The 24,871-nt window shown below is 49.6% G+C and overlaps 1 protein-coding gene and 1 pseudogene across 4 annotated transcripts in view; both read left to right on the top strand.

Moving 5' to 3' along the window:
• The window catches only part of akt1s1 (AKT1 substrate 1 (proline-rich)), a 41,669-nt gene extending 16,814 nt beyond the window's left edge, over positions 1-24,855 (top strand). For 2 of the 3 annotated variants that reach the window (XM_085969843.1, XM_085969844.1), the window contains 3 exons: positions 2,641-2,724; positions 4,008-4,162; positions 8,962-9,207. In XM_085969843.1, the coding sequence (XP_085825969.1) occupies positions 2,641-2,724; positions 4,008-4,162; positions 8,962-9,105 (383 nt within the window). In that variant the 3' untranslated portion in view covers positions 9,106-9,207. Of the gene's footprint in view, positions 1-2,640; positions 2,725-4,007; positions 4,163-8,961; positions 9,208-24,322 lie in introns of those variants that run through there. The other variant, XM_085969846.1, reaches the window with a different exon arrangement.
• Positions 18,506-24,855, top strand: LOC147099600 (pleckstrin homology-like domain family A member 2 pseudogene; annotated as a pseudogene). Its single transcript, XR_015073944.1, has 2 exons — positions 18,506-19,692; positions 24,323-24,855. The product of XR_015073944.1 is annotated as a pleckstrin homology-like domain family A member 2 pseudogene (transcript).
• Positions 24,856-24,871: the final 16 nt, after the last annotated feature.

Here is a 24,871-nt window from a genome sequence, read left to right as displayed (position 1 = left end):
TAATCTTCGATCTTTCTTCACCATGTCCCCTGCACTTGGTGGATGATGTAAATCAATGTAGCTAGCTGGACAAATTGTACCTTTTCAATTTGTTTTTACATAGCCGAAGACAGATGCCTTCTGGCACATAGCTGAACGAGGTGTTGGGTGACGGGTGCTGCAAGGTGTTGGCTGGAGGCTGGCTGAGGTCCCGTCGGGTGTCCCAGAGCTCAGTACCGACCACAATTGGGCTAAAGAAAGAACTTGCATTTCTCCAGCGCCTTTCACCACCTCAGGATGTCCCAAAGCGCTTTACAGCCAATGAAGTACTTTTTGACATGTAATCACTGTTGTAATGTAGGAAACGTGGCAGCCAATTTTTGCACAGCAAGCTCCCACAAACAGCAGTAATAAGATAATCTGTTTGGTGATGTCGGGTGAGGGATAAATATTGGCCAGGACTCCGGGGGTAACTCCCCTGCTCTTTGAATAGTGCCCTGTGATCTTTTACGTCCACTTGAGAGGGCAGATGGGGCCTCAGCTTAACCTCTAATCCGGAAGACTGCACCTCTGACAGTGCAGCACTCCCTCGGCACTGCACTGGACTGTCGGCCTAGATTGTGTGCTCCAGTCTCCGGAGTGGGACTTGAACCCGCGACCCTTGAGGATTTGAGTAAAGAAGTCTTACTCCAATTATATAGGGCCCTGGTGAGACCACGCCTGGAGTATTGTGTACAATTTTGGTCTCCTTACCTAAGGAAGGATATACTTGCCATAGAGGGAGTGCAACGAAGGTTCACGAGATTGATTCCTGGGATGGCGAGACTGTCGTATGAGAAGAGATTGAGTAAACTAGGCCAGTATTCTCTTGAATTTAGAAGAATGAGAGGGGATCTCATTGAAGCATATAAAATTATTACAGGGCTTGATAGGGTGGATGCTGGGAGAATGTTTCCTTTGGCTGGGGAGTCTAGAACCAGGGGCCACAGCCTCAGGATAAAGGGTAGGCCATTCAGGACTGCGATGAGAAGAAATTTCTTCACTCAGAGGGTGGTGAATCTTTGGAATTCTCTACCCCAGAGGGCTGTGGAGGCTCAGTCATTGGGCATATTCAAAACAGAAAGATTTCTGACTAGTAAGGGCATCAAGGGATATGGCGATAGGGCCGGTGAATGGAGTTGAGGCAGAAGATCAGCCATGATCTCATTGAATGGCTGACTCCTGCTCCTATTCCTTATGTTCTTACCCGCTGACTCGGAGGCGAGGGTGCGACCCACTGAGCCACTGGCTGATCCTGTAGAGTTGCAGCAAGACCAGCAGCTGCTTCTGTGTAAACTCCACACCTCCAACTTGCGGATGCTTGCTGTAGGCTCGGTCTGGGGACTCTCCAAATATAATAAAGGATTTCTGAATGTGTCTGTCACTGGACCGCCCAAGAGAATAAGTCCCTAAGCACCCATTGTGAGGTGCTGTGTAATAAACAGGCGGATGTTACTGGAGCAGTGTAGAGAGCCCACCTAGACTCGTGCAGTCCTGTCAGGAATTGGCAGTCCGACATGAATATACTTCATCGGCCTCCACTGAATTAGTGGGGACTTTCAGTGCTTGAGCTTATCTGCTGAGCTGTTCTCTATGTTTGTACTTAAAAAGCAAATTCCAGCACAAGATTGCAACAGCGAGTGTGTGTCAATCTAGTTGCAGCGTAGATTGCGCTCGCAGCAAAAGCAGTTGGCTTGTCCACGGAGTAACCTGCTATTGTGGAAATCTGTCCCTCAGCACCTCTACCCTGTCTCCTTCCTTCCGACTTGTTTACGTGCCGCCCTCCTTGGTCCACTGTCCCGTAAAGCACTCCGATACCGACCTCTGCTGCCCGGATCCTAACTCTCATCAAGCCCCGTTCTCCCATCACCCCATTTGCTCCCAATCCAGCAGTGCCTTTTTAAAAAATAAAAAAAAATAAAAAAAAAATAAAAAAATTCAAATCCCTCCGTGGCCTTGCCCCTCTCCCTATCTCTGCGCTCCAATTCTGGCCTCTTGTGCATCCTCGATTTTAATTGCTCCACCATTGGCGGCCGTGCCTTCAGCTGCTTAGGCTCTGGAAAACTTCTAGTTAGTCCTCGTGGAGTCCCCACTGGGACAAGACCTATACCACGGTGCTCCTACAGTCCACCATCTTACCTGCCATCTTACCTGATGTAATTAGTCTGTTCCTGTAAATAAACAACTTGTTAATAGTTCGTCGAAGTCAAACTCTCTTATTTAGTGGCGATCTACATGAATCGCTACACCCCAGTGTTTTTTTTTAATGGCCTTATTAACCTGCGTCGCTACTTTTAGTGAATTGTGTATCTGTATCCCCAGATCCCTCTGTTCCTCTATCTCATTTAGACACTTGCATTCCAAGCAGTGTGTGGCCTCCTTATTCTTCCTGCCAAAATGTACCACCTCACGCTTATCTGTATTGGAAGTTCATTTACCAATAACACACCCATTCTGCAAGTTTATTAATGTCTTCCTGTATTTTGTAGCAGTCCTCTGTATTCTCTACACCCCCCTCCCCTGCCAATTTGGTGTCTGTTGCAAAATTTGAAGTGTTATACACCAGCCTTTCCAATAGAGCGTTAACTTGATTTGTTTCTCTTCCTTTTTTCCCACTTCCAGCCATGTTCGCAATGGACGAGGAATCGACCAGTCAGGACTGTGAGCCCTTCTTTGAATCCGACTTGGACGGAGAGAGCACAGATGGTAGGTATACAGGGTATGGACTGAAGCTCTGTAGACTCGATGGAGGCTGCGTGGGTGGGACGGAGTTGGAGTTTATCCTGAGTGACCATTGGTGATAAAGTGCTGCTCATATCGGGTGCATGCTAGTCTCTTGTGTTACTAGTGCACATTGAGAATGGGTTTGGACACCAATCTGAACGAACAAAGACACTTGCTTGGAAAGGATTGAAGTAAAGAAATCTTGCTGCAATTTTATATAGGGCTTTGGTGAGACCACACCTGGAGTATTGTGTACAGTTTTGCTCTCCTTACCTAAGGAAGGATATATTTGCCTTAGAGGGAGTGCAACAGAGGTTCACCAGACCGATTCTTGGGATGGAGGGGATTGCCCTATGAGGAGAGATTGAGTAGACTAGGCCTATATTCCCTAGAGTTTAGAAGAATGAGAGGTGATCTCATTGAAATGTATAAAATTATTAAGGGGCTTGACAGGGTAGATGCTGAGAGGCTGTTTCCCCCTGGCTGGGGAGTCTAGAACTAAGGGTCTTAATCTCAGAATAAGGGGTCGGCCATTTAGGACTGAGATGAGGAGGAAATTTCTTCATGCAGGGGGTTGTGAATCTTAGGAATTCTCTACCCCAGAGGGTTGTGGATGCTCCCTTGTTAAGTATATTCAAGACAGAGATCGATAGATTTTTGAATATTAAGGGAATCGGGATATGGGGATCATGCGGCCAAAGTGGAGATGAGGTAGAAGATCAGCCATGATCTTATTGAATGGCGGAGAAGGGCAGAATGGCCGACTCCTGCTCCTAATTATGTTCTTGTGTTCCCTTGGGGATGGTGTCCATCTGCTAGTCTTGATCTGAGTTGTATTTTGGTAGGGTGGTTGGGAGGATTGGAGATCAGATTGGAGTAGAGTTGCTTCTCTCCTTTTTAAACCAGCCTGATGGAAGGGAAGGGTAGAGACGCAGATCACAAGGGATTGCCCAGTCCTGTGCCAAAGTCTTCAACTTCCGACGCTTGGGTGAGTTATGGGTTCCATGTTGCCCATTCCATTGGGTGGAACTAGCTACTGATGGTGTGGTACTGTCAAGAGCGTGTTGGTTGATTGGTTGGGTATGGCTTGGAGCTGCCCAGAAGCCATACCCAACCAATGGCTTGGAGTGACCCACCCCCTGGCAGAAGGACTGTGGATCAGTGGATACAGTGTGTTCACAATGCGGTGCTGTGGACCCCATAATGGTCCAGTATGAATTGGATGTGGCTGATGGGTTGTTTTGTCTATTGCCTGTGTCCTACAGATGGCAGTTTGAGCGAGGAGCTTCCTGCCCATCCACAAACTTTCTCCCAAGCAAGGTGTCACCAGTATGCCAAGTCCCTGCCCGTGTCCGTCCCCATCTGGGGATTCAAGGATCTGAAGCCAAAGAAACTCGCTGATGGGGACAATGAAGAACGGGTAAGGTGCATTCTCTCCAGCATTGTCATTGGGCTACTGGGGTATGGCAGTGCAGTGGTTATGTTACTGGACCAATAACCCAGAGATCGTGAGTTCAAAATCCCCCCAGTTTGAGAATTTGTATTCAATTTTTTTTTTCTAAATGTGACCACGAAGCTGTCGGATTGTAAAAACCCAGTTGGTTCAATAGGGAAGGAAACCTGCCGTCTGTCACATACCAACGTGGCTGACTCTTAACTGCCCTCTGGAGTGGCCTAGTGAGCCACTCTGTCCTATCAATCTCGGCAGCTAGGGATGGGCAATAAATGCCGGCCTTGCCAGTGACTCCCACATCCTGAGAATGAATGGGGAAACTTCCCTGCGCCCCCCTCTCCATTCCCTGACGACGTAAAGCCACAGAGTGAAAGGGGTTGAACCCTGGCTCCAGTTCAGCATTGTAACGTTCCCAGTGTAAAGGTCACTTCTGGCAAAAGTGTGTAATTCCCGCAATTAAGCCAAGCAATAATAATAATTCAACTTTATTGTCATTGTACAAGTACATGAACAACGAAATGTGATCTTGCAAGCTCCCATGAGTCCAGTACAAATAACATTAACATTAAACGTAAATAGCACCGTCCTGGGAGAAGCAAAGCCGCTGCGTCTGTGCGCGCCGCCATTCCATTTCCACCATTCCGCCTGTCCGACAATCTTCAGCCCAACGCCTGGGCCTGCTCACCAGCCGCCCCTCCTCGGGGCTCCTTCCGTGACCTTCTGCACCTGGTCTTCCCTGATGGTCACTCCTCCAGGTACTAACCAGGCCTGGCTCTGCTTTAGCTTCCAAGCCTTGCCAGTGACCCTGTCCCCAGTCCCAGGAACAGGAACAGCAAGTGACTGGGGTTGAAGCTGTTGGGATGTCCATGCAGGTCGATCATGGCTCTGTTTGTTTTTGTTTGAATGGAGCCGCTCCCACACAAATGTACACTCCTACACCCAAACAGTATCTATACTGTCTGCAAAGTGGTTAGTGGTTTAAAGAATTGCATTTCTATAGCGCCTTTCATGACCTCTGGATGTCCCAAAGTGCTTTACAGCCAATGAAGTACTTTTTTGAAGTGTAGTCAGTGTTGTAATGTGGGAAACGCGGCAGCCAATTTACGCACAGCAAGCTCCCACAAACAGCAATGTGATAATGACCAGATAAAAAAAAAATTAATTCATTCACGGGATGTGGGCGTCACTAGCAAGGCCCAGCATTTATTGCTCATCCCTAATTGCCCTCGAGAAGGTGGTGGTGAGCCGCCGCCTTGAACCACTGCAGACCGTGAGGCGAAGGTACTAGAGATGTTGGTTGAGGGACACCGGGGAAAAACTCTCCTGCTCTGTTTCAGATTTCCAGCGTCCGCAGTATTTTGCTTTTGTAATCTGTTTGAGTGCTGTTGATTGAGGGATAAATATTGGCCGGGGAGAACGCCCCCTGCTCTTCGTCGAAATCGAGGCCACGGGATCTTTTACGTCCACCTGAGAGAGCAGACGGGGCCTCAGTTTAACGTCTCATCCGAAAGACGGCAGCTCCGACAGTGTCAGCCTAGCTTTATGTGCTCAAGTCTCTGGAGTGGGACTTGAACCCACGACCTTCTGACTCGGAGGCGAGAGTGCGACCCACTGAGCCACAGCTGACCCCTTGACCTAGCAAAGCTAACGCAATGACTGCTTGAGCCAAGAATGGTTTTGTTTGGACAATTGGGTGTGGATATCCCCGACGGCTGCTCTGTAAAATCACCGAAACTGCACAATTACCCGGGTAACCAGTAGAATATTGTACCAGAAATGGTTATAATTACAGGAGCTCTGTACCAGACAGCAGTATTGCCCGCCTCTACTACTACTACTACAACAACTTATATTTATATAGCACCTTTTAATGTAGTAAAACATCCCAATGTGCTTCACAGGAGTATTATCAAACGTTTGACACTGAGCCACATGAAATATTAGGGAGGTGACCAAAAGCTTGGTCAGAGGTAGGTTTTAAGGAGTGTCTTAAAGGAGGAAAGAGAGGTTTAGGGAGGAAATTCCAGAGCTCGGGGCCCCAGGCGGCTGAAGGCACGACCGCCAAATGGTGGAGCGATTAAAATCGGGGATGTTAATCCTGTTCTATTGATTTGCAATGTGTCTCTGAAGGTTTACAAGGATATTCTTCAGAAAAGATCTGACGCTATAGACTCTCTCTCCTCTTTCTCCCCCCCCCCCCCCCCCCCGGAAATCTCCCAAGGCCACCCCCCCCCCCCCCCCCCGGAAATCTCCCAAGGCCACCCCAAGAACCTCCCAAGTATTGTTTTTTTGAATCTTCAATCCTGTAAATGGGTTTGTTTTGAGGTTTCTTCATTGAGCAACAATTTCTGAAAGCTGGGATTTTTTTTGGTCAATTTGGGACAGGTCATTCCATCTATTGATTCAGTGCTGGCAGAGGGCAGGAGGATTGAATGTCTGGACTAGGTGGTCGTAAGGTGGTGTGGGTCCTTAATCTATTGATAACTGTGACATTCTACAATACAGAGGCTTTGCTGGAAGAATTAGTCAATACAGCTCAGCCCTGATGTAATTGAATGGCAGAACAGGGTCGAGGGGCCGAATGGCCTTCTCCTGTTCCTATTTTAGAAATGTTCTGGTCAAGGCCCGCAAAATCTTCTGATTTTTATATGCAGCTCTAGTCTTGCTGACCTTTAACTCGCGTCAGTGAGTGGCCCATGTGGTTCTAACTCTCGCACAAGGCTGTTATCTGATCAGCGGGTGCTGGTTACAGCAGGGACTGTAGGATGTGTCTGAAATGTCCGACCCTAGTACCGAGTCCTGTGGGCCAAAGGGTTCCCGGCTCCATTCTCAACCTGTCCCGAGTTACCTGACCTCGGCTGGGGTAACAATAACGATGCTATAATAAGCTTCAACATTTCTGGGCTAAGGATGGTGGGTGGGGGGGATTGACCGAGGTTCCTGTTCTTGATTATCGAGTGACCCCTGCTGGAGGGTGTGGACATTAGACCGGATTGGGCTTGGATTTTGGTGCCAAAGTCAGATTGTGGGCCATCGCTTCTTGTCTAGACTCTCGCACATAGCCTCTTGAGCAGGGTAACAGAGGGTGTCTGGCATCTGTGGAATTTCACCCCAATAGGAGTCGATCCTTCAGCAGGGGAGAGAGTTGGTGTGTTTTTTTTTATTCCCCGATCTCTGTGATCTCCTCCAGCCCTTCAACCCTCCCAGATCTCCGCGCTCCTCCAATTCTGGCCTCTTGCGCATCCCTGATTTTCATCGCTCCACCATTGACGGCCGTGCCTTCAGCTGCCTGGGCCCTAAGCTCTGGAATTCCCTCCCTAAACCTCGCCGCCTCTCTTTCTCTCTCTCTCTACTCCTTCAGGATGCTCCTTAAAACAGACCTCTTTGACCAAGCTTTTGGTCATCAGTCCTAATATCTCATTATGTGGCTCGATACCAAATGTTGTTTGTTAAGCACCTTGGGACGTTTTACTACAAGGCGCTGCATAAATTGTTCCTGTTCCCTCTGTCCCTTGCACACCCCCTCCAAACCTTTCCATTTAGTGGCCAGTGGGGGAAACCCGGTGTGAACGGGCCTGTGCTGGAGCCAAGGGCAGAATGCTGGAAACCTGAAATAACACCACGGAGGAAAAATGCCTGGGAAAGGCGCAGGAGAGAGACCAGAGTTGACATTTTTGGGGTCGATGTGCTCGAGTTCGATGCTGGGTCTCCACAAGGAGCCCTTGGCCAATGTTCTCTTTAATTTTTTTTCCCACTTTGGGGTGCGTGGCCCATTCACAATACCGCTATTTAAGAGCCGGCTGAGTGGGAGCTGCCAAGCGGCCGCACAGCTTGAAATGGGACCGTTGACCCTGGCTGTGTTACAGGAAACTCTTTTTACCGGCACCTAAATAACCGGAAATTCTCTTAACCAGCAAAATTCAGGAGTAGGTTCAGGTAAGTTTTACTTCATATTAGTGGCCGTGTAACCGGGGTTCCTGGACCTGTGGCCGTGTAACCGGGGTTCCTGCACCTGTTGCCATGCAACAGGGACACCTGGAACTGTGGCCGTGTAACTGGGGTTCCTGGATCTGTGGCCGTGTAACTGGGGTTCCTGGATCTGTGGCCGTGTAACCGGGGTTCCTGGATCTGTGGCCGTGTAACCGGGGTTCCTGGATCTGTGGCCGTGTAACCGGGGTTCCTGGATCTGTGGCCGTGTAACCGGGGTTCCTGGATCTGTGGCCGTGTAGCCGGGGCTCCTGGATCTGTGGCCGTGTAACCGGGGCTCCTGGATCTGTGGCCGTGTAACCGGGGTTCCTCGATCTGTGGCCGTGTAACCGGGGTTCCTCGATCTGTGGCCGTGTAACCGGGGTTCCTGGATCTGTGGCCGTGTAACCGGGGTTCCTGCACCTGTTGCCATGCAACAGGGACGCCTGGATCTGTGGCCGTGTAACTGGGGTTCCTGGATCTGTGGCCGTGTAACCGGGGTTCCTGGATCTGTGGCCGTGTAACCGGGGTTCCTCGATCTGTGGCCGTGTAACTGGGGTTCCTGCACCTGTTGCCATGCAACAGGGACGCCTGGATCTGTGGCCGTGTACGGGGCTCTCGTACCTTGGTAAGTATACCTCTCTGTAATCCGGACTTTTTGATCAACCGGCACCACGCTGGTCCCGTCGGTGCCGGATTAAAAAAAAAGTGTTTCCTGTATTTCCGAGATTGCAGATGTCTCTCACTGCCTAACTTGCCGTGCCACCCACTGACTAACTCTTTCTCTCTCTCTCCCCCAGTTGCCTTCCCCAGATCTGGATAAGATTGCCGCCAGCATGCGAGCCTTGGCCTTGAGCGTGACCGACGGCACCGAGATGTTTGGCGACTTGCCCCGCCCCCGACTCAACACCGGCGACTTTCAGAAGCCCTATCGGAAGTATTAAAGCACTTTTCAACCTGCCTCCTCCCTCCCCCTCCTCCCCCCGCCCCGCAGACCACACACACACACTACAGAGATGCTTCCCGCAAGGCGAGCAGTCACTGGCCCAGGGTCTCTCTCTTTTCCTCCACTTCATGTAGCATTAAGGTCGTGTATGACGCAAGACTGGCTCGCGAGTTGATTCTGTAACTTTTCGCGTCGAAGAAGAAAAAAAAAACAAAGTTTTTATAGTATATTTTTCTGGTAAAACATTATGTGGAAGCTGAGTTCCCCAAGAATCCGCTGTTGATGTTCCGACTTATCCTTGTATGTCTTTCTCCGTCCAGCATGCGCCCTCCGTTTTAAACAACCACCTAACCGAGCCTCTTCATTATATTCAAATGTAGGAAGTCCCACAACACCAGGTTATAGTCCAACAGCTTTATTTGAAATCACAAGCTTTCGGAGCGCTGCTCCTTCGTCACGAAGGAGCAGCGCTCCGAAAGCTTGTGATTTCAAATAAAGCTGTTGGACTATAACCTGGTGTTGTGGGACTTCCTACATTTGTCCAACACCGGCATCTCCACATCATTTATATTCAGACACCGAATATGGTTCAAGTTCGGAAGTCCCAACTGCTCAGAATTGTTTATTTGGAACCCCTGGGATTTCGGCCGATGCAAGGCCAGAATTTTAACTCTTGTCCCGTTCTGTCCGCTTCAATAAAATACCCAAACTAAAGGGAGGGGGTGAAATCTGCTCGACCGAGTATTGAGCCCCGCCCCGTCTCCCCTAACCAAACCAATCCCAACCAGCAAAAACTTCACGCTGTACAGTCAGTCTTGTTCCAAAACCATTTTACCAGTGATTTTTCCCTCGATCTGAATTGCTTCAGTTGGGAACAGACTCCTCCTTTTCCGACCGACTTGTGTTTTTGTTCAAGTGTGCGGCTTGTTGACTGCCGTCGGGGGAGCGAGACCCGCTCGCCATTCCACTGTTTCGAGCGAGCACTGATGCCACTTTTTAAGGATCTGGAAATGTCCGAATTTGGAGCTTTGGCCCCGTCCCCTAAGATCGTGCTTTTTGTTTTAATATTTTTTTTTTTTGCGAAAAAAAAACAAAAAATAACTGCATGCTCCAGTGCATCTTGAAGCTATGTGACTGCCGTAATGTGAGATTAATTTTACTATGACAGTGGGGCTGTTTAGTTCGAGGCAAATCAGCAGGTTCTGAGTATCCAAATTTGCCGAGGTCCTTTGCATTTACGGCTCTTGCAGATAATTAACTCTGTGTTTATTCAAATAGTCGGTCTCTGGCGCAGTTTCTGCCTATATTGAGGCGAAGTGAGCAAGTGCTGCAGTCTAAATCCAGGTCCGCTCGCCCTCTCGTCAGATTAAGAAGTCCATTGGCCTCGTCTCCTGCGAGCGCGCACGTTGGAGGCTGCTGTGCCCAGCACACACGCCCTGGCTGCTGTACCACATCCCAGCGACCGCTGCCTGTCTGCTACACGGCACACAACTCTGGCGTCGCGGGTGCCGTCCTGGGTAATGGGGCTGCTTGCGGGAGCCGGTCTGAGCTTGCGCGCAGTATCACTGACTTCTAACCAGTGGCCTTTTCGGGCGTGGAGGCACTTGCGACTCTTTCATAGCTGCGTTGGTTCGAAAGCTGGGTTCGTTAGTCGATGCCAAGGGCAGTGCGGCCATGATTCGCCAACCGCAGCGCGAGGGGCCAACTCGAGCTTGTTTAAAATGCTCCCGTGGCTTGCGTTGCCATAGGAACTGAACGTTGCTTGGTGTTCATTTTAGCATGCCCCCCCCCCCCCCTCCAGCGCCCCCGGCCCCTTCAGTGATTGTCATCTACCCTGAAGAGGGTTTGCTGGTTCTAGCTGAGGAATGACTTTATGACTTTGCAATGCAGATGTTCGTGCAAATGTCTCAATTGATTGCCTTTTTTGGTGGTTTATTGCCTGACTGCACACCCACTGTGCTCTTTAGCCACCTGTTTATAGACCTTAAATGTCTTGTTTCACAACATTTGGTGGTTTGGAAGCCAGTGTTTTGTTTTTTTCCTCTTCATCCGGGATGTGCTGTAATGCTCCCTCGTACTGGCTCATGTAGTCATTGAAACTCAATGAAGCGAGCCAGCTCTCGACTCCCTAAAGTCACAGATGGAGTGTAATCTATCTCGTGTTTGAGTTTTCCCCCCCCCCCCCCCCCCTGCCTGCCTGCCTGCCTTTGAGAGAACCGGGCCCGGTTTCATTCCATTGATCTCTTACCCCCATGATTTCTAGACTGGCAAAGCCACAAACCTGTCGGCTGCCGGTTAGAACCCGTTGGGGAAATTTAAATCTGCCTTCAGAGATGGAAGAACGACTGATACTGCTCCCTCTTGTTAATTACTCTCTCAACAGAGCGCATTATAATATCTCTGCGTCGCAGGAGGAACCAGCTGTTTGGTGTCGGTCCGAATCCGTGAATGCCCCGAACTGTTCCCGCTATAGAGAAGTTTGATTCTCTTGTTCTTTTATACGGTTTTCAACTGAAGAATATGGTGAAGCTGGAACAGTGTGTTCCCCCAAAGAGCAGCAGTTTCTAGTCAGAACTAATGAGCTTTCTCTCTCTCGCTCTTTCTCTCTCTCTCTCTTTCTCTCTCTTTTCAATTCAATTCAAATTGCTTTATTGGCATGACAAGATACATCTTATGTTGCCAAAGCACAGAAATACATGTATGATTGACCACAAACACCGATCTAGACATAGTGTATACCCATTTATACATAGATATACACACATAATGTGTGTATATCTCTTTCTCTCTCTCTCTCTCCTTTTTCTCCTCTCTCTCTTTCTCCGAAGGGGCCTGAGCTGCACTGACACTGGTTGGTGTGTTGTCGGAGTGAAGCTGTTCACCTCTGCACCCGGTGCTTGGAAATCTGGAGTCCCGGCCTGATCTGACTGGAGCCAAGTGAATTCAGACTTCCGGGGCGGGGCGGGTGGGGGTCTTTGCTCTGCTTCGCTTCCAAGTGTCTGATCTGGCCCCGACTCCGCCAGATTTCCATACCAGCTTGGTATCCCTGCAAAGTGAAGCCACTGGTACTCTGAGCCTGCGGTGGTAGTGTTCGGTGTAGCCCATTGTCCATAGCTGGAGCTACACTCACTGTTTCCCTCTTGGCCGCTTATTCCCCCAAGGCAGCTACAATAACGGAGATCTTCCCGTCCCCCATCTCGCTGTATTGCGAGCGGAGCCTATTTCTTTACACTAACTAACTAGTCGCACTGTAACGTGCAATTTATAAATCAAACAGAAAAGTTTTTAACTCTTCAGGGTTTTGCCTGGAGGGGTCTCGCTTTCTTTTTTTTTCTTCTCCACCGCTGTGTGCAGGAACTGGCTCGTCCACCAGGCAGCAGCCACCCCAAGGAAAGAAGCCACAGGATAGTGAGGGGAGGAAGGGTTGGCGAATAGGTCCTGCCCGGGCACACAAGCGAGTCACCGACATGTTGAGCATCTCCCCACTGATCTGTGAGGCGTTGGGGGGTGGCGGGGGGAGTTCCCCGACGTGTCGTCACCCATGTGTTGAGGTTGAGTCTGGGTAGACGGTTGGACCTCGAATAATTCTTTCTGTGCAGCTGCTGCTGGGTTCAGTTTAATGCAAGTTTGAGTATTAATGGGCAGAAGTGGGCGATGCCATCTTTCTTGGGTGCAGCAGCCCAGGACCTGATGCTCATCGGGGTGGGTGTTTTTTTTTCCTTGCAGGTCATGTCCCGAGGTGACTTGTGTACGTAGTAACCATGTTGGTCAATGCTTTAATCCATTTTATTTTAATGGAACTTAATATAAGCTATGTGAGTGATGGAACAATGCCGTGTCTCAAAGACCCTTTCACTGGTTGGGGATTGGGTGCTTCTGAAGGATTGTAGCCATCCCCCTTCCCATCGCCAGCTGGTGATCTTGGACATGGAGGGGGGAAACTTGGTTTTAAAAACCAGAATTTGGCACCGTTCAGCTGGCATGTCCCTTGGCGTTTGTTCCGCTTTGGCCAAGGTGTGTGTCCCAGTGACGCCCCAGTACTGTTGATCGGGATGGGGGGCGAATTTACACAATTTGGTCAGCGGGGACCGCAGTCGTAGAATTTGAAGTTTAACTTCACGATTGGAAAGTAGTTCCTTCCAAAAAATTCCCCACCCCCACTCCGAACTTACTGCCCATTTCACACACCAGAGGGGCCTAGCTCCCAGTGCCTGCTGTCCCGACGGAGGCCACTGTTTTTTTTTTTAAAAACACTTCCAATTTGCGCTCTCGCTCTCGCGCGCGCTCTCTCTCTCTCTCTCTCTCTGGCTGGAGCCTTGCTCAATGCCTCCTGCCACATCGACTCACAACAGCTGCTGGCTTGATCCAGCTGTGGAGGGGAAAGGGTGGGAAATGTATTCACTTTGCACTAAACACTTGGTTTGTGGTGGAACTTTTCAAGATGAATCAAGTTGGTGTAGAGTCTGGGTGTGTGAGCTGGCTTGTGCCGAAGGGGAGGGACCAGAACAGGTCAACTAACGCCACAGTTCTCCTGAGGCTGTATGAAGATGCTTTTGTGTGAGTCATTGCCCACTAAGCTGTTCCAGGTGAATTTTTATTTAAATCTTTAAAACAAATGTAGCGATCCACTCCGCATCCTGCTGCTTATTTTTTTTTATTGGGCGGATTATTTTAAGCACTTGTGGTTTACTTTTTTAATCCTTCCCTGCCCCCCCCCCCCCACCCCTTTTCCTTTGCCTCCGATGATTTGGTCTGATTTGTAAAAAAAAAAGTATACAGGAAACTTTCCTTTATCCGGCACGGACGGGACCGACGTGGTGCCGGTTCATCAAAAATTCCGGATAACCGAAAGCTATAGTAAAAGATACGGAGCTGAGAGCTCTGTATAAAGCAACAAACCCTGTAGCTTAGCAACAGCTTCAGAACAATGGCCACAAGTTGCAAGCGTCTCTGTAGCTTGGCAACAGCTGCAGCCACAGCCTTGCACAGCAACAAATGGAGGAAGGCAAGTAATAAAAGTTACCTGAACCTACTCCTGAATTTTGCCGGTTAACCGAGATTTCCGGTTATTTAGGTGCTGGTAAATCGAAAGTTTCCTGTAGTAGGTCCCTGTGTACAGTTCCTACTCCGTGCTCGCTGATCTCTGACAGGGTAGCACAGGACTTTTTGTAAAAAAAAATGAAAACACACACGCCTGCCAGTATTTGAGCTCCTGCTGCTGACCTGTGAAAGATCAGGTTTAACTGTGCTGTCTCATTCTCTCTCTCTCTCTCTCTCTCTCTCCATCCGCCCCTCCTTTTCCTCTAGCATTGAGGCCTGTTGTTCAGTCTCCTGCATGAGTGGCCACTTGAGGGCAGTAGTGAGGGCATCCTCGGGGAGGGGGGGAGCAGAGAGAAAGTTGGAAAAAAAAATTGTTTTTTAAAGAAAGGAATATATCACGCTTATTCTGTGCCCCCCCCCCCCCCCCCCCAAAAAAACAAAATTGTACCACAGCTGGTGGATTAGCCAAACCTCACTCTTGGATCGCTCTGTAATTAGGACAGTGATTTACAGTTTTTGTGGAAAAAATAGACCCCACCTTCAAAAATGCCAGTTCAAAGCCCTGTAATGCTATGCAATTAAAAACTGAATTTAGCCTCATTGTCAAAGCCCTGGCGATCTGTTGCTCGGCAGTGCTGCAATTTTTTTTTTTTTTTAAAAGCCGTTAAAACCTGCTGGTTAGGAGTGCGCTTTAGACGGAGGGATGTCTGGCCTGGGCGTGTTAACCTGTATTTCAGCTGTTGCCCGATCTGTGTGTGTTTCTCTAGCCTTTTGTTTCATTTTCAGCTTGCCAGCTTTCTCCCCCCTCAATGCTCTTTATTTCTGGTGTGTAAAATTGGGGTGAGTGGGGACGAGTTATCGAAGTTCTTCACACAATCTATGCTCAGATCACCTCTTGCCAAGCAACTTTGAAGGGCTTTAGCTCGGAGTAAGAGAAACTACACCTGTTTTGGGAATTGCATCACTATTTCGAACACCTTTTTTGTTGAGGCGGTGTGTGGGCTCATGCTTCTGGGTACACAGCCGCTTCACCGCCCCCCCCCCCCCCCCCCATCTCTAGCTGGCCTGCTCTTGAAAAGAGCGGCGTTCCTTAAAAAGGAAAAAATGGACGTCAGATTGACTTTGAGCCTGTGGGCGATGCTCCAGTTTCTACTGCCAGGGGTGGGGAATAGCGCGAGAGAGCGACCGAGAGAAGTGGCCTGTGGTATGTGTTCCTATTGGAGCTCTGTGTCTTCAGAGTAAACCTGTTGCTTTTGGGATGTTTAACTAACAAGCCTGTAGACAATCGCTGCTGGAAATGTGAACAAAATGATGAGAAACTGACAAAGGATACGACTAATGTCTTTTTTCTAAGAATAAAGTCGAGTGATTATTACAAACATGGTGATTTTGTTTTTTCAACGCTCCCACTCCCTGCCCCCCCCCCCCCCACACACCCTCTCCCTCCTCTTCCCCCTCTTTTCCCCCCCCCCTCCCCCTTTTCTCTTCCTCCCTCTCAAGGAGCTGGCCTGTGCCAGCAATGTATTTCTTTGGGAATCTGCCGACTCCCTGGCACCTCACCCAAGCTGGTACTTTACGGATGAGTTTAGCCAAAGCTCTCTGGCTGGACTGAGCTAGGTCTCCCCACACTTGCGCTTTCCAATCAGGTCACTGGATAGATAGAAGGAACAAACTTGCCTTTATACAGCGCCTTAGACAACCTCAGGATATCCCAAAGCACTTTACACTTCAAAAGTAGTTAATTGGATGTAATCACTGTTGTAATGTAGGAAACGCGGCAGCTAATTTGCGCAAAGCAAGCTCCCACAAACGGCAATGAGATAATGACCGGATAAACTGTTTTGGTGATGTTGATTGAGAGATAATTGGCCCCAGGACACTGGGGAGAACTCCCCTGCTCTTCTTCGAAATAGTGCCATGGGATCTTTTACGTCCACCTGAGAGAGCAGCCAGGGCCTCTGTTTAATGTCTCATCTGAAAGACGGCACCTCCAACAGTGCAGCACTGCACTGGGAGTGTCGGCCTAGATTATGCTCTCAAGTCTGTGGAGCAGGCCTTAAACTGAGCCAAGACTGACTCCTTCTGGAGTGTGCTGGGATGGTCTGCCCCTGGGATCGGTCGGTGGAAGAGTTGGCATAACGAGGGCCAGTGGGAACCTGTAACCACCTTTTTAACGTGTAGCTGCAGGATTCGGAGTGCTGGGTTTTAACACTGCCACTTCCCCAGCTGTGTACAGTGACCATCCTGCTGTCAACTTCACTTACAAGAGCTTGTCTTTTGCTTAAGGGCTGCTCTTTCTTGCTGTATAATCGCTCCTGTCTCGTGTAATGCAGGACTGAGGATTACATGGAACCAAGTGTCGAGTCTCTTCCCCGGGGATTAGAGCTTTTGGTTTATAGTGAATGTCTGACTTGACATGGTTTTATAAATATTTAATTTTAAAAACCGCCAGCAGCCAAATTAAAAGGCCCATCCTATTGTTTTTAACCTGCCCAGTGATTTAAGGCTGTAAGTTTTCAGCTTACAATCAATCATCCATCTGTGATTTGATTTTATCCTCTTTACTTCCCCCGTGCACCCGCCCCCCCCCCCCCCCCCAAAGCTCCCTGTGAGGCCCCAGTTAGCCTTCAGCCGTGGTCTCACGGCATTGATGGATGAGCTGGTCACGTATTCGGGTCTCTCTCTCTCTGTCAGGCTCAGTAACTCCTTCCCATCCATGGTCACATTTGCTGTTTTAAACGCAAGTATTCAACAATGGGGAGCTACAGAAACGTGAAGGGAAACTGAAAGCACTTACTCTGCTGGACTCCAAAATGAAAAAGAAAGACTTGTATTTCTATAGCGCCTTTCACGACCACCAGATGCCCCAATGCGCTTTACAGCCAATGAAGTACTTTTTGAAGTGTAGTCACTGTTGTAATGTAGGAAAACACAGCAGCCAATTTGCGCACAGCAAGCTCCCACAAACAGCAATGTGCTAATGACCAGGTCATCTGTTTTCGTGATGTTGGGTGAGGGATAAATATTGGCCCCAGGACACCGGAGATAACTCCCCTGCTCGCTCTTTGAAATAGTGGCCATGGGACCTTTTACATCCACCTGAGAGAGCGGACAGGGCCTCGATTTAACGCCTTATCCGAAAGATGGCACCTCTGACAGTACAGCACTCCCTCAGTACTACACTGGGATAGTTGACCTAGATTTTTGTGCTCCAGCCTCTGAGGTGGGACTCAAACCCACAACTTTCTGACTCGGGCGAGAGTGCAACCCACTGCGCCACAGCTGACACCTAAAGGTTGTAGAGTTGAACCCATAACAGACAGTGCAGCCTTTAAACAAATTAATTTGTAAGAGTTGTCTGCATTGTTCCACGGCAACGCCATTTGCTGACAAGAATCCACAGTAAATAGAGTTAGGAGAACAGTTCACTGCACCCGGGTCCTCGTTCACTGCTCGTTCCTCCTTATCTGAGGAAGGATGTTCTTGCCATGGAGGGAGTGCAGCGAAGATTCACCAGACTGATACCTGGGATGGCAGGAATGACGTATGAGGAGACATTGGGTCGATTGGGCTTATATTCAGTGGAGTTTAGAAGAATGAGAGGGGATCTCATTGAAACTTATAAAATTCTAACAGGACTAGACAGACTAGATGCAGGAAGGATGTTCCCAATGGTGGGGAGTCCAGAACCAGGGGTCACAGTCTAAAGATAAGGGGTAAGCCATTTAGGACTGAGATGAGGAGGAATTTCTTCATCCAGAGAGTGGTGAACCTGTGGAATTCTCTACCACAGAAGGCAGTTGAGGCCAATTCATTAAATATATTCAAGAAGGAGTTAGATATATTTCTTAAGGCTAAAGGGATATGGGGAGAAAGCAGGGACGGTACTGAATTTGGATGATCAGCCATGATCTCATTGAATGGCGGAGCGGGCTCGAGGGGCCGAATGGCCTGCTCCTATCTTCTATGTTTCACTGGGTCAGGTAGCAGTTCTCTCCACCCGAGTCAGTGTCCATTGCCACTCTTCTCCGGCTGCGATGATCTGGCTGGTAAGATGATGGCGCCACTTGTGACAATTGCCAGGAATGACCCTCACTCTGATCTTCCCTCCCTGTGGGAGGCTCCCGGTCTCAACCTTTCCCCCCGTGCTACAGATTGGGAACTCGACAAAAGTTACTAAAACATTAGCCGTTCGGCCCATCGTGCCTGTGCCGGCTCTTTGAAAGAGCTCTCCAATTAGTCCCACCTCCCCCCCCCCCCCCCCCCCCTGCACTTTCCCCAGAGCCCTGCAAATTTTTATCCCCTTTTAGTATATGAACTCCCTTTTGAAAGTTAATATTGAATCTGCTTCCATCGCCCTTTCAGGCAACGCGTTCCAGATCACAACAACTCGCTGCGTAAAATAAATTCTCCTCATCTCCCCTCTGGTTCTTTTGCCAATTATCTTAAATCTGTGTCCTCTGGTTACCGACCCTCCTGCCACTGGAAACAGTTTCTCCGTATTTACTCTATCAAAACTCCTAGAACTCTATTAAATCTCCCCTTAACCTTCTCTGCTCCAAGGAGAACAATCGCAGCTTTTATTTCTGATTACCACCAGTTCTGTTTTTATTCCTCTTTTGTTAAAATCCCAGTACGGAGCCGCACTCTCCCAGAACCTCAAGACTTCTAAAACATCATGTAAAATAAAACCTCAACAGCTTGAAAGTGTCAGGGCCTCAGCCCTTCCAGCATCTCCCTCAGTTTAGAAAAGAAAAGACTGCAGACTAGGCCCCAGTTTATCCAGCTAGTTCCCCATGTAGGCATCAGGGAAGGGGAAGCAGCGATGGTATCGCACGTCTCACAAAACAGCATCGAATGGGACCTGAAAGAGTTAAGGAAGTGGGACGTCCTCCCCTGTTAGTTTGGTACTGACGTCGGGCGGGGGAGGTGGAGTCTGTCAGCTGCCTTTCTGAGACTGACCCACTTAAAGGCAGCTAAAAGGGAGATCAGCTGAGCAGATCGTGAGAGAGGAAGAGAGAGAGAGGTCATCAACAGACCTCTGTTATCCCAAATGAAACAGACTTGTAGCCGCGTAGGGACTGAATTTTTTTATTAATCAAGTGTCTTTGTTGGACGTTGGCGAGGTAACGTGTTGGGAGATGAAGGGACTGACGATGACAGCGATCAAAGAAGGGGAACTGGAGAAAAGGAGTGAGAACCTACTCCAGCTTTGGAAGAAGAAGCACTGCACCCTGACCAAAGAGAGCCTGCTGTTTGCCGACGGCGCGGGCAAGGGCTGCAGGCGCAAGGAGCTGAGCTTCGAGACCATCCGGAAGCTGGAGTGCGTGGAGAGGAAGGGGACGCGAGTCTACTTCACCATCGTGACCACCGACCGGAGGGAAATCGACTTCCGGTGCGAGGACGGCACCGCCTGGAACGCGGCCATCACCATGGCGTTGGTGGCCTTTCAGAACGAGCGAGCTGTGAAGGAGTTCCGCTCGCAGAAGCCGGCCAGGAGGTGGCGGGGCTGGGCCTCGTGAGGCCTCGCGCGCGAGAGCGGCAGGTAAGCCGGGAAGTACGAGCGGCGCCGGGGGGAGGGGGGGGGAGGAAAACCAGGCCCAGACAACATGCGCTGGACTGCGGCCAAGCCACGCGGCGCACAGCAACCACCCTGTGGGTTAGAAGGCCCGCGTTGCTGGGGAGCATTCAACTACCCGTTGCCAGGTTCCAGTTAGCTGCGGGAGAATAATCTCCAATAGAGCGAGCGGTCCTTTCCTTGCCAAAAATTAACCCAGAAGGTGCTGGCAATAAACGGCAGGTCAGTCAGCATCCGAAAGAGAAAAGGCAAGTTCAAATTTTGTGTGGGGCCCTCCAATCCAAATGTTCTTCGCGCTTGACTGTCAAAGCTGCTGCCGCCAATATCAATGATGCGAAGTTGCCATTTGTTTACAGATCCCCCCATTCATGGCTGCATCAGACACTTGGGGTCCTCTGTCAGAAATCTGGGACCTACTCCCAGCTATGGCTCAGTTGGTAGTGCACTCGCTTCTGAGTCAGAAGGTTGTGGGTTCAAGTCCCACTCCAGAGACTTGAGCACAAAGATCCCAGGCCGACGCTCCCAGTGCAGTACTGAGGGAGTGCCGCACTGTCGGAGGTGCCGTCTGTCAGATGAGACGTTAAACCGAGGCCCCGTCTGCCCCCTCGGGTGGTCGTAAAAGATCCTGTGGCACTATTTCGAAGAAAGAGCAGGGGGGAGTTCTCCCCGGTGTCCTGGGGCCAATATTAATCCCTCAACCAACATCACTAAAAACAGATTATCTGGTCATTATCACTTTGCTGTTTGTGGGAGCTTGCTGTGCGCAAATTGGCTGCCGTGTTTCCTACATTACAACAGTGACCACACTCCAAAAAGTACTTAATTGGCTGTAAAGTGCTTTGGAAGTCTCCGCCCCTGCATCAGCTCATTTGCTGCTGAAACCGTCATCCATGCCTTTGTTATCTCTAGACTCGACTATTCCCATACTCTCCTGGCTGCTCTCCCTCAGTAAACTTCAGCTCATCCGAAACTCTACTGCCCGTATCCTAACTCGCTACCAAGTCCCGTTCTCCCATCACCCCTCGCTGACCTACATTGCCTCCGGCAACACCTCGATTTTAAATTCCTCTTTGTGTTCAAATCCCTCCATGGCCTCAACCCCTCTCTATCTCTGTGACCTCCTCCAGCCCCAGAACCCTCTGAGATATACTGCACTCCTCCAATTCTGGCCTCTTGCACATCCCCCATTTTCACTATTGGCAGCCGTGCCTCCAGCTGCCTAGACCTTAAGCCCTGGAAGTCCCTTCCGTAAGACACTCCTTAAAACCTACCTCTTTCCTGTCCTCACAGAATCACAGAATCCACAGTGCAGATAGAGGCCATTTCGGCCCATCGAGCCTGCACCGACACATATCCCACCCGATCCCTGTAACCCCACGTATTTTAATCCCCTAACACTAAGGGTCAATTTATCATAGCCAAATCAACCTAACCTGCACATCTTTGGACTGTGGGAGGAAACCGGAGCACCCCCACGCAGACACAGGGAGAATGTGCAAACTCCACACAGACAGTCGCCTGAGGCCAGATTCGAACCCGGGTCCCTGGCGCTGTGAGGCAACAGTGCTAACCACTATGCCCCCCTGTCCTGTCCTGCTATCTCCTTACGTGGTTCAGTGTTAAATTTTAGAACATAAGAAGTAGGAGCAGGAGTAGGCCATACGGCCCCTTGGGCCTGCTCCGCCATTCAATAGGATCATGGCTGATCCGAACCTAGACTCACGTCCACTTCCCTGCCCACTCCCCGTAACCCCTAATTCCCTTATCAGCTAGGAAACTGTCTATCTCCATTTTAAATTTATTTAATGTCGCAGCTTCCACAGCTCTCTGAGGTAGCAAATTCCATAGATTTACTACCCTCTGAGTGAAGAAGTTTCTCCTCATCTCAGTTTTGAAAGGGCAGCCCCTTATTCTAAGATTATGCCCCCTAGTTCTAGTCTCACCCATCAGTGGAAACATCCTCACAGCATCCACCCGATCAAGCCCCCTCACAATCTTATATGTTTCGATAAATTTTGTCTGACAATCACTCCTTAAGTTTAAGTGATTATATTGTATCTCCATTTGGTAATTGGATTATCTTTGTGTATTTTTTTCCATTTGGACAGCCACTAGCCCATCAAACACACCCAGGTCAGGCACAACATTTGTTAAATGCAGACTCGAGCTCCCTCCACACTGCCCCATCAAATACTCCCAGTCTCATCCGAAAGACGGCACCTCCAGACAGTGCAGCACTCCCTCGGCACCGCAGTGGGAATGTCAACCTAGATTTTTGTACTCCAGTCTCTGGAGTGGGGAATTGAACCCACAACCTTCTGACTCGGAGGCGAGAGTGCTCCCCACTGAGCCACTGACCCAACATGGTTAAAGGAAGGTGATTGAATGAGCCTGGGAAACAAATGTGCGACTGTAGTTATTTTTTTTTAAATCCACAATTTAACCCTAATCCTCGGTGTAATCCTCAGCAGTCAAGTGCGGATCGGAATGTGTCTGATTCTGGGATTTTGAGTTGAATCGCTGTGTCATTGCACTGCTCCCCTTGTCAATAAGATCAGACAGAGCGAGTGCTGTCGGTGAGACGGCTGTGAGCACACGGATGTAAATCTCAGCCCAGGTACAGTACGGAGACGGAGATCGGGTGGGAAGACACACACACTAATGGTGCCCGCCTGATGTCATAGCGTCATAAGGGCACAGAAGGAGGCCATTCAGCCCATCGAGTCCGTGCCGGCTCTCTAGAGCAATCCAGTCAGTCCCATTCCCCCGCTCTATCCCCGTAGCCCTGCAAGTTTATTTCCCTCCAGTGCCTATCCAGTCTCCCCTTGAAAACATTGAGTGTCTCCGCTTCCACCACTTCCGTTGGCAGCGAGTTCCAGGTCCTCACCACTCGCTGCGTAAAAAAGTTTTTCCTCACATCCCCCCTGTATCTCTTGCCCAAAACCTTAAATCTGTGTCCCCTAGTCCTTGTACCATCAACTAGTGGGAACAGCCTTTCCCCGTGTTAGCCAGACGAGGCTTTAAGCACAAGTGTTACGCTGTGTTCAAAGGCACTGATGGTGCCAACGTCAGGGGCCTAGTTAGATAGACACTTGTGGGCAATTGGAGATTCTTCCTGCTGGGTTGGTGGGGGTGTGCGGTACGGTAGTGTAGTGGTTATGTTACAGGGTTAATAATCCAAATGAGCATAAGTTCAAATCCCCTCATCAACATGAGAATTTTAATTCAGTTTAAAAAAAAATCTGGAACTAAAAAACTGGTGTCAGTAAAAATGACCATCCCTTTCTCATCCTAAAACACTTTACAGCCAATGAGGTGCAGTCACTGTTGTAATGTGGGAAACGCGGCAGCCAATTTGCGCACAGCAAGCTCCCACAAACAGCAACGTGATAATGACCAGATAATCTGTTTCAGTGATGTTGGTTGAGGGATAAATATTGGCCCCAGGACACCTCCCCCTGCTCTTCTTCCAAATAGTGGCTGTGGGATCTTTTACGTCCACCTGAGAGAGCAGACGGGGCCTTGGTTTAACGTCTCACCTGAAAGACGGCACCTCTGACAGTGCGGCGCTCCCCTCAGTTCTGGCACTCGGAGTGTCAGCCTAGATCATGTGCTCAAGTCTCTGGAGTGGGACTCAAACCCCTGACCTTCTGACGCAGAGGCGAGAGGCTCTGCCCACTGAGTCAAGGCTGACACTGGCAGACACAGAGCCCCCATTTTAAGAGATCCAATTGCGGTCATATGACAAGTGCCAGCAAACCATTTACCATTCCACGCGATCAATCAGGCACACCGTTGGACCAGAACTTGTACAAAGACCGGCTTCTGTTGGCGTGTCTATCGTTTCTACAGCGCTGGATGTGCTAGGACAAGGAGCGAGGCTACATTTGTTGCTTGCAAATTGGAAATTCCTGGAGTCATGTGCACTTTGAGACCCGAATGCACAGCTCTGTTGGATCTGTAACTATTGGCTGCCCATGAATGCTCTGGATGAACCTATCAGCAAACGGTGTTGTTGGTCTCTCTAGCCTGGTGCCCATATTACACTGCAAGGCAACACCATTTTATTTGCTGTTGTGAATCGCTCATCCAAAACTCTCTGCTGCCGATATCCTAACTCGCACCGAGTCCCGTTCACCCATCGGCCCCTGTGCTCGCTGACCCATACTGGCTCCTGGTCCGGCAACGCCTCGATTTTAAAATTCTCATCCTGGTTTCCAAATCCCTCCATGGCCTCCTCGCCCCTCCTCCCTATCTCTGCCACCTCCTCCAGCCCCACAACCCCCTCCGAGATCACTGCGCTCCTCCAATTCTGGCCTCTTGCGCATCCCCCGATTATAATCGCTCCACCATTGGCGGCCGTGCCTTCACGCTGCCTGGGCCCTGAGCTCCGGAATTCCCTCCCTAAACCTCTCCGCCTCTCTACCTCTCCTCCTTTAAGACGCTAGCATTTTGGTCACCTGTCCTAATAATATCTCTTTAGGTGGCTCGGTGTCAGATTTCTGTCTGACTACATTAAAGGCGCTATATAAATGCAAGTTGTTCTTGTTGTAAATGAAGTGCGAAACTTTTTTCTTTTCCCCGTCTCTTTCTCCAGGTAGCCGACGAGACTGATTCTCGAAGCATTCGTTGTTGGGACCAATGGTGACTCTTTGGCTCCGAGTTTCTAGGCAGCTGTGTTCCCGGAACCTCGGACGTAACGCTGGCCAGTCACTCGCCACTTCCACCGTCAACTCGAACTTCAGCCAATCGCCCCCATTTAACAGCAGAGGACGGAGCGAGTTGGGGGGCCACGACTGACTTACCCCCAACATTCCTGCCGCAGATCTCCAGAATTCTAGCTGGATTAGAGCAGAACCTTCACTATTTTGAAGCGTGAAAATCAAATTTTTGAGCTGCCCCGGCAGGAACTGTGCTTGTTGATTAGAAGAACAGCCTTCGGCAAGTCCAGTTCAGAACTGCACCCCATCGATCAGCCTAGCGTTGCCAACACTCCAGGATTGGCCCTGGAGTCTCCAGGAATTAAAGATTAATCCCCCGGACACTGCCGGGAGCAAAAGCCCCGGGGAGAAAAAATAGAATCATAGAAAAATCATAGGGGTGCTAATAAATTGTGCTTTTTGAAAAACATTTCCGTGAACACTTT

This window comes from Somniosus microcephalus, chromosome 28 (assembly GCF_052327205.1).
Source record: "Somniosus microcephalus isolate GS21.2 chromosome 28, FLI_Smic_1.0, whole genome shotgun sequence".
In the NCBI taxonomy this organism is placed as follows: Eukaryota; Metazoa; Chordata; class Chondrichthyes; order Squaliformes; family Somniosidae; genus Somniosus; species Somniosus microcephalus.
This window is presented reverse-complemented; position numbering and strand designations above follow the sequence as displayed.